Here is a 16268-nt window from a genome sequence, read left to right as displayed (position 1 = left end):
CAGTACTCTTCAGGGAAAGAGGAATTCACTGGGGACTAGGATAAGCAGAAACAACCATGTATGGGACTGACTGCTTTGAGAGCTCATTTAGTGTCAACTTCCACACTGAAGGTGGTTGGCAAAGCAATTACTTTTTCCCAGGTCAGGACCTGGACTTCACAAAACCTTCTTGGTTTTTTGCTGAAACATGGAATTATTATTTATCTGTTGCACTGAAATTCCAAGACTGGGGACAGAGACTCTTGATCTCTAACCTACCATTTCTGATAGTACATGGGAGTATTTCAATAGGCTAATTTGGACTATCCTCTCCTTCTCTGTGGATGCCATTTGAAGTGGTTGTGGCTAATGATACCCAGTAACTAGGCCTTAATCTGTTCAGATCTGAGAGGTTTTGTAGTCAAAACCCAACAAGGGTTGTTACTAGTACTTGCTTGTACTAATTCTCTCCCCTCTTTCCCGTCTCTAAGCAGTGTGTGAAACAACAGAACAAAGGACTTGAGTAAAAGCTGAGATAATGTGTCTTTTTTGTTTCAGCATAAATAGGTCTGAAGAGAGTTAGTGTATGAGGATGTGTATGAATTGCTTTTAAGAAACAGCAATTGCAGTTTGAAGTCGAGAAAGACATTTTCTTACAAGTTTTTGTTTTTTTTTCCCCTCTGTAAACTTTCTCATGGCCCAGATGCAGTCAAAAAGCCACGTTCCATCATGGTGTTATTTTTACAAGAGAAGCCATTATAAAAAAAATGATGTCATATCAGTAAAAGTTATTGTTTCAAACATCACTGCTTTCAGATTTACCTTTCTCAGCAATTTGCCTGTCTCAGGAAATGATAAAAAGCCTTGACAGATATTATCCTTTACTGAGTTTTGCAGTAGTATGAACTGTTCAAGAAGAAAAGTTCAGCTGTCTTTGCATTTGCCAGTGCTTCTTTGGAAAGAAAAACAAACCAACCAACCAGCCCCCCCCCAAAAAAAAACAAGCCCTGAAACAAACAAACAAACACCAAAACATTTAAACTGAAAAATTGCAAAATTTTCATAAAAGCTCTCTGGTTTTGCTTCAGTTGGAGTGGTGGGGTGCGCGACTGAAAATTCAGAAGTTCTTAACAAAACTTAATGAAACCCAACTTGGTATTCTGAGGAAATAGAGTAGAAAATTTCAGCCATGTCAGTATCCATCACATACAGTTTTGAAGATACCCTTTGCTGTTTCACTGCCTGTGCCCACCTTATACAACACAGAACACTGTCATTCTGGTTTACTGCAGTAACTTGGAAATTGACTTTAAAATGAAGGTGGCAAACATTCAAAGAGAGTATTCTAAGTGGCAGTTTCCTTAAAAACATGTAGTTCTTAATCCAAGCTGCCCCAAGACCACTGGAAATAAATTCTTCCTGATGTTATTGTGCCTAGATATTCTTAATTTGAAATTAGATTTCCCACTTTCCATTAAACATTTACAGTCATGAATAAATCCTGTATCCTGGTAACATAATGTGGGGAAGTAGTCCGGGAGGTAAAACACATGACTAAGGGCAGTGTAACTTACTCTGTAAAGTTTTTCAGTTCCCTTCAAAATACAAGTGTCAAGCTGATCTTTTTATTCCTTTTCCAGGGTTCTTGAACATATCCTTGAAAGGACTAAATGAACTGAACTGTTGAGGGTAATGAATAGACAATTGTGTAAATCTTGACTGCATTGAATTGAAAGAAAGGCTTAGAATGGAGTCTGTTCACTACAGAAGTGACAGAGATGTATTTTGGGTATTCCTGAGGTCAAGTAAGCCCTTAGCATGCCATATTTTGCCATTTCTTTATTAAAACACAAAGGTTTTAGGTGGTATTTTTCACTATTTAGAAACATAAGTACTGTTTTTTGGCAAACAGGTTTGAAAAAGCCATTTGTATCCGCTACATCACTAATAACATTCCAGCTGTGTTTTGGAAATTTTCCTTGTGGGTAAAGCTTTAGCTGTGTCCTTAAAATAAGAAAGAACTGTGTCATATGGCAAAGGTAGTGAAGTAAATGTTTTTTTATTTTCCTGTTGCAAGTCACCCTGAACTAGAACATCATTAATTTATTGAATTGCTTTTACTGCTTCCTAGTAAGTTTGGGCAGAAATGAGGGTGTGTGCATGAGAGAGATTAGTTTAGGGGAAGTGGGAACATTAGAGTTTAGGGATGATCTTCAAGTGAAATTTTTGGAATATGTACTAGGCAGTCATGTAAAATTGAAAACTGTGGTACTGGGACAGAGATAATTTAATATCAATGTTATAAATTTTGCAGATTCACTCCTGTTTGCAGATTCACTCCTGTCCTAAATTTTTTGCCTTCAGGCTGGGATGTGGTAGAAAATTGAGTGAAATTAAGTAGACTCTGAATTAACTGAACACTTCCCTATGGAAGCATTTCATTGTGGGTCTTTTCCTTTCTATAGAAAAATGGACTGCATATAATAATAGTGTAATTAAATATATTTTTCCTTTTTTATTAAAGTATATGTTATCATAGTCTAAATATTTTTGAAGTGCTTTAACTTACATTGTGCTCCAAAATGCTGTCTTGCATTTCTGTTTCCTGCATATAATTTTATTAAGAGATTTTCAAATGCTGTGTAGCATCCATAGTGGAACCTCAAAAATATTTTTAGGCCTGCACTGGTACAACTCTAATTTAAATACATCCAGTGTTTTAGCTTGGAAGGAATAATTCAAAAAGTACTTCACAGTAGCAGGGGCCTGAAACAGTGCATGCATGAAATGTTGACATCTGGGTGTGATTATTAAAAGGGCAGAGGTGTAGTTTTTTTAAGTGGATGCATCATAATGGAGCAATCAGATTTTGAAAGTGCTGAGTTTGGATGCTTTCATTTGGAAAAGCATTCTGCCGTTATAAAATAACTCTGAGAATATATTAGGATACAGTCTTATTTCACTTGATACCAAAACTCTTCATCATAAAATTCTTAATTGTTAGAATTCCTCTGTGTCTCCTACACTTGAAGCTGTAAAAGGAAGTGGTGTTAAAAGCAACAGCAGTATCTGGATGATATGTGGCTTCTGGTGCATTTCCTTGTCTAGGCATTTTCACTAAAGCAAAAGAGGACCAAAAACAAGGTGCCAAAAACTAATTTGAAACCTAGAGTAATAGTGGGACAAAATACACATGTAGTGTTTTCATTGAAGAAAGAGGACATTTTGTTCACTTACAGTTTTTAATTTTGGAGGAGAGTGAAGTTCAAAGTGATCCTTTGTACTGTTGTGACAGACCAGTAGATTGAGCTGACAGTATGACGTAATTGTAAGAAGGTCAAAATAGATCTCATTATCTGTCTGTATCATTAGAGAGGGAAGTATTAATGGTGTTGTGCAAGACACTCATGAGACTCTTGTCTGATATATTTTCCACACTTCTGACTGTCTATATTGAAAAAAGGTGCAGATTGGAAGAGGTACAGGGCAGCTATGCCAGGCTTCTTTCCTGGTCAATACAGGAGAGGAGAAGCCTTCAAGAGGGCAGAAAATTGCCCTCTTTATGTTAGAGTAATGAAAACTGAGACATTGTTTGCTAAATGTAAAAAAGATTGGCTTAAGAATAGGGAGCAGAAATAATTGTTTAATCTAGATTTCCTGTTAACCATGATGAAGGAAATGCCCATTATCTGAAGTGTGGATTGTTTTTAATTATATCCTCCCGATGCTCTTGAGTGATCAGATGCCTTCAGACACAAGGATGCAGACACCCCTGAGATGCAAACTTCAGTGGAACCAACCTCAACTCTGGTAATCAGATTCATCAGGGGTCTCTGGAGGTGCAGTGTTGTTGCTACACAGTGGAATATCTAATTTTGTTTATTAAAAGTACCTTGTCTTTTTTGCAGATGTGCACAAACCAACACTACAGAGCAGCTCTATAACTAATGTTCTGAACCATGACATTTACACTGACAGTAGAGTACATTACAATCCCTGAGAATTTTAGCTTTTGTTGAGAAAGTGCATATGCAGTGTTCTAGATGAAAGTGCAAATGGTTGGAAAAAGATGCTGATGGCCAAGGTTGAACCAGTTGCTGCTGGGGTGCCTGATCTCAGAAGTAGGGCCCAACAAGCTGTTTACCTTATCCACTATGATAGTGTTGATTGGACACCATCAACAAGACTAAAGCATGTTCTTGGAGTAGAAGTCTGCTTTCCCTTTGGAAGGGTGTTCTTTATTTTCTCTTCAGGTCTAATTTTTTTACTTGTGTGAAGAAGAGATCTAATTGAGGAAGAAGTCTTAATTGCTTTCCAGCTACCCTTAGGCTGAGTTTGTGAATAAGATAAAACTATAGATGGTTCTGCATGGCTTCCCCTCAAGTGTTTCACCCAGAAAAGTGGTACAGTAAACAGATTCTTACATTTGTTTGGGTTTGATTGTTTGTTTGTAACTTCTTCCTGTGCTATATAACTGTCGTCTTTACTTATGTTAGCATTTTTTAAGTCCTGCTTTCTTCAGGCTCTGTCGTACTGCAACAGATAAATTATACTGAGTCCTGTGGCAGAAATGCAGGTACAAAGCTTTGATTCATTTGGAAGAGTGCACATTAGAGAAAGCAATACTTCAAAAGCTGTACTTAGGTTGTGGCATCTCTTTTGCTAGCATTTTAGACTACATAAAAATTGGCATTAATTACCAGAGGAAGCGCAGAGAATGCACGTTTCTTCAGCTACTTTTTGCAAAATACCAGCTAGAATGATGGATGTGTGCAATAAGCTCAGCCTGTTGTATAACTTGAGTGGAGTACAGGATACATTCTGAAACTTTGTTGAATTTCTTCTGTAACTTTTGAGTACAAAGTACTATCTTAAAGACTGCCTACCCAGGGAATGTTTTACCTTCATATAAAAATCTGTTTTAATATTTCCTGTACCTGAACTACTAAAGTAGTTGAAGAATTAAGGGTAGCACAGTCTTTCCTCACCAAAATTGAAATTTCTCCTGGGGCATGTCCTAGTATTCATTTAAAGTACAGTAGTCTTTGTATGACATTAATGTATACTTTCCTAGTATCTGTAGCTAAAAAGTAAAAACACAAAAAAAACCCCAAAAATTAAAATTCAACCTTTTAAAAAACTTTTTTTTTAAAAAAACAAGTTGACTTGCTTGTACATGCTCTGGTTTGTGCTGTGTGATGCTTGAAGATTTTTTTTCTGTATGTCTGGTGTGTGCCTGTATGTCCTTCTTCAGTTAATCATTTCTGTGCCTGAAGCTTGCATCATTCTTCCTCTAATTAAAAAAGGTCAGAAAACTTGGTAATACCTAACACTTATATAGGCTTATCTTTAAAGCATCAAAGTTACTTAGTGAGCATCAAGTTAGGTTAATTGCCTTTGAGTTTTATGAAATATTTTTCTTGGCAATACTTTAGGAAAGAGAAGTCTGAAGTAATTTCCTTAATACTAGATTTTAGTGTACCTGGCTTCAATATCTTGTTGTTGGTCATGATATATGTATTTAAATAAGATTTAACCTTTTAATTCTGCTGCTTTGGGTGTTTTGATGTTTTGTTCCCTTTTTATCTTTGCTGAGATAATTTTTAAATAGTGCTCTTTTTTTCCCCCAAAAGATGCAGCTGTGAGGTCCATCTGTTCGTCAGAAAATTTGTGCTTCGTCTTTTTTTAGACAAACTTCGCAGCCTGAAAGAAGTATGTCTGCAGTGTTCAAGCTTGTTGTGTTCAAGGGTTGTTGGCTCTTCCCTATAGCTTTTGTGACCTTCACAGTCAATGAAAAATGGGCATGAAAGATATAGTTGAGCCATGTTTGATAAGGATAGGGACTGCTCAAGCTTCTATTTATAGGTATGTTAAAATAGCTCCATCTTGGCTTGCCAGTAGGCTTGGAGAAAATGAAGTAAAAAAAACTAAATAACTTTTTTAAGCACTTATGTTATTTCTTTCCAATGTGAAGAAATTCAGTGGGCAGAATTTGAATTTCCAGAGGAACATTCATTCTTATCAATTAGACTTTTCCTTCTTCCTTTAAAAATTCAGTGCCATATAAGATTCTGCAGTTAGTAAAGTGTTCATGCTGCAGATAACAGCTTTCTTCATTAATCAGTGTTACTGTCTTTTTAGAGGGGATCTGCTGTGTTTACTGCAGAGGAAGGGTTCCCATTTAGGAAAGGTGCCTGAGTGATGTTACAATGGAATGCTGCCCAGGAATGTCTGAGTTGAGGTGGCTGTCCAGGGCTGGCCCAGCACTCCCTGCTTGGCAGTGTCTGTCAAATAGGAGGTGAAAAATGTGTGTGGGTGTTTGAGTGTCATTGCACCCTGCTGCAGGCAGCAGTGTGTGTGGAGTTGGTGACTGATGTGCACAGGAGCACGGGGCTGCCCTGCTGAGCTCCACTGCTCCTGCAGCACTTGCTGCTCTGGGAGTGACCCTGCTCAGTGCATGCAGTGCTGGCTGTGAAAACACAAACATGATGTGTGTACTCACTGCAGAGTGCTTCCCCAGAGACTTTTGTCTTACAATATGGCTTCGGAAACTTACTCTAGCAGTAGTAAGACAGCTTTGTCAGTCTTTCGTATATTCTTGGTCAATAGCCCATTTGTGAATGAACTTGTGAAATATTTTCACAGTGTTAACTTGTTCATAGGTACTCCTTTTCTCTATCCTAGACTGCCGAAAATGCTGTAATTTATGACTGGGGAGAGAAGTGGCCAACACAAAATAACTTTTTTTCCCCCCTTAGCCTTATATTTAAGCATAATGCTCTTTATTTAAAAAACTTAAACACGAATGGGAAAAAGTTACAGTGTTGTCATTGGTTAAGGGCTGGCAAAGTTACAAATTAATCTTCTTTTGTCTGAGCATATGGTGAAACTTCAATATATCCCTCTTGAAAAGGTTTTAAATCACGCAAGAAATTATTTCTGAAGTCTATGTATGTGACAAGATTTTAATCTAACTTTTTAGACTTTGTGTGAAGTACCTGCCTCTTCAGTAGTCCTTGAGGTATTTATTAAAACTTTCTATCCAGATGAGTAGGCCATGTGGAAATAAATATGCATGTTTATTTAAATATATTATACATAATTTTCTTTTCATTCCTGTTGCTTTGTAAGCTTGGAGACTAATAAAATGAAACTGTGCTAAAAAAAGCTGTGCAAGATACTCACTCTGAAAAGCTTTAATTTTCCCTAGTGAGTGACACATTTGTCTTCTGTCTGCAAATCTGGAAAATTTATTTAAATATATGCTTCCTCTTTCCTCTACGTAGAATCAATGTAGACAAAAATTAGGCACTGAAAGAAAGAATAAAATCAAATTTGGTGGAAGAATCACAACTGACGGCTTGGCGAAAACCTGAATTTTTCTTACAATTACAAGATGAAAAAGTTATCAGGGTATCTTTTATGTCTGTTTGATCTGAACTTATTATTGTAAGGTACAGTGTGTAAACCTTTGAAACATCCTTTGGTTGTTTGAAGAACTCTGTGGGAATTAGGATTTAATTCTGGTTAGTAAATTTTGCATTAGGAAGTGGGATTTCTGTATTCCTACACCTCAGGATGTGTGCTATTTGCCACAGAGATCAATTAACATCTCTTTGCCCCTTTTCCCTTTTTGAAATTGGGTTCAAATGACAAACTAGTTTCCCTGAATGTGGGGTCATATGTATAGTAGGAATAAATTGTTCAGTGCATGTACACAGCAGACCAGTATGTTCCTGCTGAGTCTTGCTTGAGGCTTTAAACTTGCTGTGGTTATGAAGATGTTCTTTGAAAATTGACTGTGGAAATTAATTCTCTGTGTATTCCCTGTCACGAAAGCCGGGGGCTGGAGTGAAGAAGGGCCCGTTGTAATCTCATTTTCTCCTAGGAGCCCCAGCTCAGACTCAGTTCTGCTGTCACCATTTCCTAAGAATCTCTTTATTTCAGCACCTTACCTCAACTCAGAGTCTGTTTCTGCTGCCCAGTTCCTCCTGGTATGACTGGAGGCTGCTGTCAGTGTATTTCTTGTAATGTGTGTGTTCCTAGGTGGTTTTGTTAACCATTGTAGTCAGCCTTGCCTATCTTATGGTGTCCTCACAAAATCCTTCTGTGTTGTGATGAGAGATTAAAAGTTTTCCCCAGATGAGTCTGTGAATGCAGAAACAGGCTTGTCTTCAGAGAGAGAGGGAGGTGAATGGTAGAGCTCCCAAAGTCAATATGTTCTTATTTTCCTGTAAAAGATGGGACAAGAGAGGGAAGAGAGACTCAATTAGTTTTCCACTCAAGGAAAAGCATGCATTTCCTTTTTATTGTACACCAAAGTACCCAACAATAAGGAACACTTCTGACAACCTGGTTTATGCAGCTTATTCATGTAGTTCTTAGTTCTTCAGTATGTCTGATTTAAATGTAAGTTCTACAGGGCTTTCTACCCCCCAGTGAGTAACTTCTATCAACATTTCAAGGGCAGATTGACCACAAAAGAGATGTGCAACTCAAAAGGCAATTTTTGATGGGATATTTAGATTTGGTAGTCTCAAAACTCAGCTCCATCTGTTTCTTGCTTGGTAGGACCTGATCTTTTAAGTAAAACTTCCCTACATAAACACTTTCATCTTCAGCTTTCATTCCTGCTGCTCAGGAGTAAGATAAGATACTTTTCTAAAAGTGCTAAGGTAGCATTATCCCTGGAAAGAAAAAATTGAAATTGTTTAAAAGAGTGCTACTTGAAATTCCATGTGTATCTACATTATTCTGCAAGATCATTATCATTAAACCTGAAAACAAAGTATCTCCTGTTATTTGTTGTCTAATATAATATTTCTTCTACTAGAAATGAATTAACAAAAGCCTCTTGAATAGGTGCAGAAGAGATTCAATAATACATTTCCCAAAGTGTCTTCCTCTCCCCCCACCTCTGCCCGTAGTCTTTAGATAAATCAAATTGTTTAAAAGTACGTGTATGAATATCTAAGGCATATTATAGTCAGTATATTGCTTAGACTTTCAAAACTATTTTTGCATGTGAGCAAATACCTTTTCACATTATACAGGAACTATACTTGAAAGTGGTCCATGACTTGTATAATACACATAAAAGATGAAAATGCTTTGTCTAGTCCTCTCAAAAAAAGTACCCATGCATTTGTGGCCTGTTCTTTTTAAATAAACCAACAGACATAATTCCTGCTGGAATATGCTCTTGATTTTTGGCAAATAGCATTTGATCATGTTCTGAATTTTTTGCCAGGTGAGTGTAAAGCAGTGAAACATGGTGAAGCATATAAATGTTCCTCTGCTCACCATGTGCTAGGTAACAGGTGCACAGACTGTTGAAGCTTAACCTTTCTCTCATGCTAAATTTTTTTTGATTAACATTGTAACTGATTAAAAGAAAGGGGTACTTAAAGGTATTATTTTTTATTTAACTGCTTAGAAAGATCTTCCCTTTAAGATGGGGAACTATCTATGCTGAGGCAATACAGAGCTCATGTTGTGTTCAAACATAAACAATACAGGATGAGTAAAGGTGCCTTATCCTGCCTTTTTGGTTTGCTTTCTAATATTGAGGCAACACTATATATAGCTATGAAAACTCTTGCCATGATGGCTGTGCCATGAGAGAAGGCAAAACCAACATGCAACTACAGGAAGCTGTTTCTCAGAACAGCTGATTCTGGTTTTGATGACCTGGAATGCAAGTCTGCCTTTGTGAATTTCTTGAACTCTGCATGTGATGAAGCTGGTTGCTGTTCTCTAAGAATGCTGAAATATACCTAAAGAGTTCTGATGCTAGCTGTTTGTGAAACCTTTATTAAATGAAACATTATTTGAAAATATCCCAACTACTTGCATGAAGACATTCTTCTGAAGCTTAATGTTGCTCTTAACATTTTCTTGTTGATGGTAAAGTTTTTATGTAGGGACTATATTTTTTAATTTGATCTAAGGAAGAATTCTGAAAGGCTCACTAAGAAACTGGATATTATAATGGAGATAATATGAAGAATGTGTTTATTATAGATGTTTTTGTCACCATCAAGTGCTGGAATTGCAGCTGGTAGTTGGGATGCATACTGTGACTTCAAGGAAGCTTTACATTTTCTCTGATTAGTTGTAGGAGAAAAAGTGCTAACCTGAAATCCCTTATAAAGAATTCATGTAACTTAAAAATGTAAAGAAAGCTTATTATTCTAACACTTGCGTCATTATGCAGCACCTGTGACATAAATTGGCCAGAAACATCTGCCCGCTTCTGCAGATATTACAGCCTTCATGAATACATTAAAAGTCACGAGTCTGAAACTGGCAATTGAGAAAATGTGAAAGAAGGCAGTTGCATCTGCAGTTGAACTTGTCAGGATGTAGGACATACCTAATCTGGGGAAGTTATGGACTGTTTACACGGTAATTTCGTGACTTTATGTAATGTGTGATTGCTGACAGGACTTTGTCTTTTACAAAGTAGAAATAATGCTGCTTCAAAATCTGAAAGCATAAAGTGTCATTTTCCCTCCTACTCATGGTTTCACAGAAAATTCACTTTTTTGGAACAAAAAGTGTGGTTACAATATTTTAAATAATGTAGGGCTTTTGACATGCACTGCTGTAGTTAGAATGTGGCGCATGGGTTGATTTGCTTGTTGAAAAGTCAGTTCCACTTAAGAAAAAGAATGGCCAGAAATTTTTTTCTTCAGATGGAATTTTCTAGGAAGAATTGCAATCAGAAAGTAGGTGTTGAAAAATGCCATTTGTTCTGTTACTGTGTAAGTTTCATAATAGCTTTCATTATAAAGCAGTGAGGAAAGTTAAGGGTAAATTCCTGTGTGGGAGAAGGGGAATATAGGCTTTTCTAATTCTCTTGATATATACTATTCTGCAATATGCAGAGCATTGCAGAGCACTGGTTATTCCAAAGCTTCTGAGGTTCTTGGGGATCTCAACAGGAGATTTTGTTAGAGCACCTGTGTTTGTGTCTGTTTGAGAATGCATATATGACCTGGCAGGAGTTTAAAAGAATAAAGTTGAGAACAAGAACAAATTCTCTTAGCTCACCTTGACGACTTCAGGGGACCAGACAGCTGGGATGGTGGCATTTTCTGGCATTTCCTTGGGCAGCAGTGTTCACTCTCAGCATGTCTGAGGGTACTGGGCAGGGATGCATTTCTCGCTGTAGGATGTGCTTCCTGTTGCAGTGTGTTATGGGACCAGGTTGGTGTTAGATCTGCACCATGTGCACTTAGTGCCAGAATGCAGTTAAGCAGGATTGGCTGTAGAGGACTGCTGTGGGTTGACACAAATATCCCCACAGTGAGAGCTGCCTTGGAAGCAAATTTTTGGTTTAAAAAAATTGCTTTGGAACTGCACGATCATTTTTAAAACAGTGAATCTGCCTCTATAAGCATTGTAAAACTTGGGGGTTGCTGTGTATGTGAGGGCTGGAAACTTCTTCTGAAAAAGATGTAGTAAAAAGAGTACTGAATGAGTTGCTCTTATTGTATTTGAAAGATTATGCATACTTTATACATAGTTTATACTTGTTTGTGTTTTCAATCCTTAGTAGCAAATCTTGGAAGGAATGTGCTGGGCCTGGATCAAATTGGATACCACCTTTATTCCATTTTTCAGACACACACACAAAAAAAAGTTATTTTTCTTTTCTGTCCCCTTGCTCTCAGTAGATGTATTTGACTGCTTAATGTTATGGTGTTTCTCAGAGGTTTTGCTCCTTATGGAAACCTGTTTTGGTCAGTATTTTCTTTTTGTTTTTGTTTTGTCAGCAGCCATGCAGCAGGTCTTAGACAACCTTACTGATCTGCCGACATCGACAGGCGCTGAAGAAATAGACCTGATTTTTCTTAAAGGAATTATGGAAAACCCTATCGTAAGATCACTTGCTAAGGTATTTAAATTTGCTGTTTTGAGTAGAATCTGGAAATGTTTTAACTTTTACATTATTGTGTGAACATTGAGTGTGGGTTGAGGTATCAAAAAAGCATTGTTGGTACATCTTACTAAGAGACTTGAAGGCCAGCTTGAAGGTGAAGAGTCGGTATAGTGTAATTGCTGTGCATGCTGGTTGTTATATAGAAAAATCTAGAAGAAGATGAAAAATTCAGAGACTACAGAAATAATGTGGTTACATTATTTATGAAGAAAATGCAATATTTGAAATTAGAAGCAGTTGATTTTAATGTAGTCTTGTAACTACTGTTGTGTGCAGAGTCCATATGCCTTCTGACTTTTAGCATTTTTGCCAGAGATGAAAAGTGAGAGCGGTCACCTTCATTATCCCATGGCATAAAAAAGTTTTCTTATCATCTTTAGCTCAAAACTACTTTCTGATATGCCAGGAAAATATTCTCATCATGCCCTTTCCTGGATCTCAGGCTAATGCTTTTACCTTTGATTGTTAGCTCTCTAAAACATACCCTAAGTTTTTGTTCTTGGGTTATGAAAATCTTTTCTATATGGGCGGCAACAGTCAATTATAAATATGTAAGGTGATATTCGCAAAAAAATCTTTGGACTCTAATTAAAATATGGCTAGTCTTACCAGTAGGAAATGCAGTCAAATATTCCACATTGCTTATATTCAGTCTTAATCTTACTTCATAAAAATAAGCTCCTTTCATGAGGAAAACCCAGTTAACTTAAATATAGCTGTCTCTCTAATAGGAATAGACATCTGAAAGCAGTGCCCTCTGGGTAGGTATGAAATCCTCTGTAAAGCTAAAGGATTGTTGTCCAGGGATTTTGTTCAGTATAAAAATCTGGAAAGGAAAACTTCTCATGAGAATTTGTATAAGAATTTACTTCTGTTTAGCTGTTCAAAAAATTGGTTTTAAGTTGAAGACATGGCACAGTAATAAACTTAGAAGTAATGGAAGTATCTTATCTGTTGCTGAGATGACTGCAGAGGGAAAGATTTGTGTACTAAATTTACTAGAGTAAGTAATAGCATTTTTTTACTGGTGATGGAAACAACCTTAAGTATCTGCTGCATAGGTCATCTTTAATATTTGTCATGAAGAAAATGTTCATTGCAAAGCCTTTTTTTTTCCTATCAATAATGTGTGCTTTAATGGCCAATAACAATTAGGTGGAATTTAATGACTTGCAGATGTAAAAAAAAAAAGTGCTTTTAATGGAAACAGATTCTTAACTGTACACATACTTTATCTAGAGTGCTTAAGGGTTTTAATTGCGTTCATATGGTGTGTCTGCACTCATATTTTCTTTGTAATTATTTTGGAAAAATCCTCAGTCTTAACCGGTAGTGCTAAATAAGGATAAGATCAAAACACATTTGGTGAAACGTATGTAATTCACATATGTTTCTATTTGTCCCTAAAAATACATAAACTTGCTTTTCTATTAGAAAAGCTGGTTTTACCAGAATTAGCAGTTCTCTGAGATGGTTACATTATTTAAGTAGAATCATTTCAAAGGAGGCCAGAAATGCAAAAGGTTTTTTAATAAATTTTCCTTTATTATCCAGTTATTAAGACTAATCATTATGTAAAGTATGCCAAAAAGGACAATAAGAAACTTGGGGAAATGTGCCACAAGCTCTCCAGACTAATTTTCTCCTTTTTGTCCTTACATAAATGAAGGCAAACAATAAGCATAGTAGTTAGTTCCTGTATTTTGCAGTGCAGTTTGACTGATCTTTTAAAACTGTGTTACATTCATTTCACACTTTTCCTGTATAGAATAAAGGCAATAAGGTAGAAATTACAGATTTTTTTTTTTAATAGTGCTCTTTCACTGAACCTTTCTACTTTTTGATAGGTGGTAGAGGAAAGGAGAACTAATTGTTGTAATTGTAATATGTTTTCATCTGTCACTGGCATTTATAGCATCACAGAGTAGTTTTGGTTGGAAGTGGCCTTTAAAGGTCACCTTGTCTAAGCCCCTTGCAATTCACCACACCCATCCTAAAACTTCTCTTCCCTATATCTAGTCTCAGTCTACCCTCTTTTAGTTTAAAATCATGATGCCCTGTCCTTTTGCTAAGAGCCCTACTAAAAGTTGGTTCCCATCTTTCTTGTAAGGTCTCTGTAAATAAGGTCTTCCCAGAGTCTTCACTTTTCCAGACTTAACAACCCTAACTCCATATCTTTCTTGTGCTGGTGTTTGTGTTCAATCCTAACTAGTCTTAAGCATTAGTATGCTTTTTGGAAAATAGTTGTTGAACTTGGAACAAGCATGAATTCTCCTCAGTTTTGCTACTGAATTGTGGTATCAAAATTCTCCTGGATTGTTAACTGTTCTTTCAAACTTCAAAACATTATCTTCTTTCTGCTGTTACACTATTGGTTTTAGCATTGTATCACAGTCTTGAACTGACCAGTTGAATGTCCAACCCATCCAAGGAAACATCTTGGGAGTAATCTGTAAGCATTTAGTCCAGTATTTCGGATGTCAGATTGTTGAAGGTAAAAGCTTTACTATTTGACCATTTGTCAGGTATCATAAGTACTAAATGCACAGAAAGGCTCAATTCAGTATCAATATTTCTGAAATGTTTAATTGAAATGAAAAAAAAAATTACAATATCCAAGTTAGGTATTCCTATTTATTTGTTTGTTTTTAAACTTATTCATACCATTCCATATTTTGTTACTCCTTAACATATTGCAGGATCAGAGATTGTCCGCTGATTAAACTTTATGTTCCTCAGTATATAAATGGCTTTGATTTTGGAGTGAAGAGTGAGGATATTTGTATTTAGATTATATCACTCAGTGTTAGTAGTAGTTTTTTGAAAACAATGAGTGAGAAAAAAGGTAACCCATATTCTCTAATCTTATAAAGATTAGATTAAATTTTATATAAATCTTTTGCAGTTGGGTTATGTTTTAAAATCACTAGATTTGTGTTTTTACTTGCTGTAAAAGAAGGATATTGTTCACTCTATGTATTCTCTACAAAGTTGCATTCCCTTATAAAGGAGAATGTGTGTAGGTGCCGAGCTTCCTATAACTTTGTAATCACAGTCGTTTGGTTTGTGTGTGTTGGTGTTGGAGAATGTTTGAAATGCCTTTGTGTTACGTTAACCTTTCCATAATTTGGTCAACAGGCCTGCAGAAATAGCATTTTATAAATATTAAGTGCAGTTTAATACTCAGATGATTTCAGGAAGCAAAGTTTTCTGCTTTTAGCAAAATTTTATTTTATTGTCTGTTTTAAAGCACTAAGACAGCAGAAGTGCTTGCATACCTTCAAATTATATCTATGGAAGGTATATGTAGATTACTTTGAATTATACCTACTAGGTATTTGTTTTTTATATGCCAAAGTAACTCTTCCTTTGCAAATTTCTTGTTGCTACAGTGTTGAAAATAACTTTTAATTGAGAATCTGGGTTATTGCCTCCTCTTATTCCCTAATTCTATCATATTGTCTCTAATAAATAAGTGTAGCATTCAGAGATGCTTCTCTTCCTGCTCAAAGCACCTACCTTTCAATGAATTTCAGTATCTGTAGAGTTCAGGAAAGGATTATGACTGCAGGAATAGCTCCAGAAATAGATGAAATGTTATCAGAGAATCACAGGATGGTTGAGGCTGCAAAGGACCTCTGGAGGGCATCTGGTCCAACTCTCCCTACTCAAGCAGGGCCACCTGAAGATGGTTGCCCAGGACCACATCCTGACAGCTTTTGAGTATCTCCAAGGAGAGAAACTCCCATCTTCTCTGGGCAGCCTGTGCCAGTGCTCAGTCACCCTCATGCTGGAAGAAGTGTTTCCTGATGTTCAGACAGAGCTTCCTGCGTTTCATTTTATGAATGTCCTGTCACCAGTCACCTCTGGAAACAGGCTCTATCCTCTTTGCATAGTATACCTTATATTCACACTGATGAGATTGCCCTGAGCCTCCTCTTTTACAGGCAGAACAATCCCAGCTTGATCAGCCTTTCCTGGGTGCTCCAGACCCTTCATCATATTTGATGAAGAGCTTCACTGAGCTCTTACCAGAATGTCCAGAATGTTCCAGGTGTGGCCTCACTAGTGCTGAGTAATGCTCACTCTCCTAGTAAAACTTTTATGCAGTCCAGGATACTGCTAGCTGCCTTTGACTCCAACTTTTCTTTAGCATTTCCTTCAGTTAGGAAGATTTTTCTGTGGAATGTGCGGTTCAAAAGGTGTTTGAATGGGAGGAGTCAGAGGTAAATGTTTTTCTTGCAGACTCTGGAAAGATCCCATAGTTCTTTTCTTGCTCTTCTTCTAGAAGGTGTACTTGTCCAGTATTCCAAAGCAGGAAAGGTCCTGAGGTGCTGTACTG

The 16268-nt window shown here is 36.8% G+C and overlaps 1 protein-coding gene across 5 annotated transcripts in view; it reads left to right on the top strand.

The window, feature by feature from the left end:
- The window catches only part of PALS2 (protein associated with LIN7 2, MAGUK p55 family member), a 58547-nt gene that overhangs the window by 16050 nt on the left and 26229 nt on the right, over positions 1-16268 (top strand). For 3 of the 5 annotated variants that reach the window (XM_056482701.1, XM_056482704.1, XM_056482706.1), the window contains exon 2: positions 11763-11881. In XM_056482701.1, coding sequence (XP_056338676.1) covers positions 11765-11881 — 117 coding nt within the window. In that variant the 5' untranslated portion in view covers positions 11763-11764. Of the gene's footprint in view, positions 1-11759; positions 11882-16268 lie in introns of all 5 variants that reach the window. The other 2 variants (XM_056482705.1, XM_056482703.1) reach the window with 1 other exon arrangement.

This window comes from Oenanthe melanoleuca, chromosome 2, assembly GCF_029582105.1.
Source record: "Oenanthe melanoleuca isolate GR-GAL-2019-014 chromosome 2, OMel1.0, whole genome shotgun sequence".
Lineage (NCBI taxonomy): Eukaryota > Metazoa > Chordata > Aves > Passeriformes > Muscicapidae > Oenanthe > Oenanthe melanoleuca.
The sequence above is the reverse complement of the archived record's forward strand: the minus strand, read 5'-3'. Positions and strand labels throughout refer to the sequence as shown.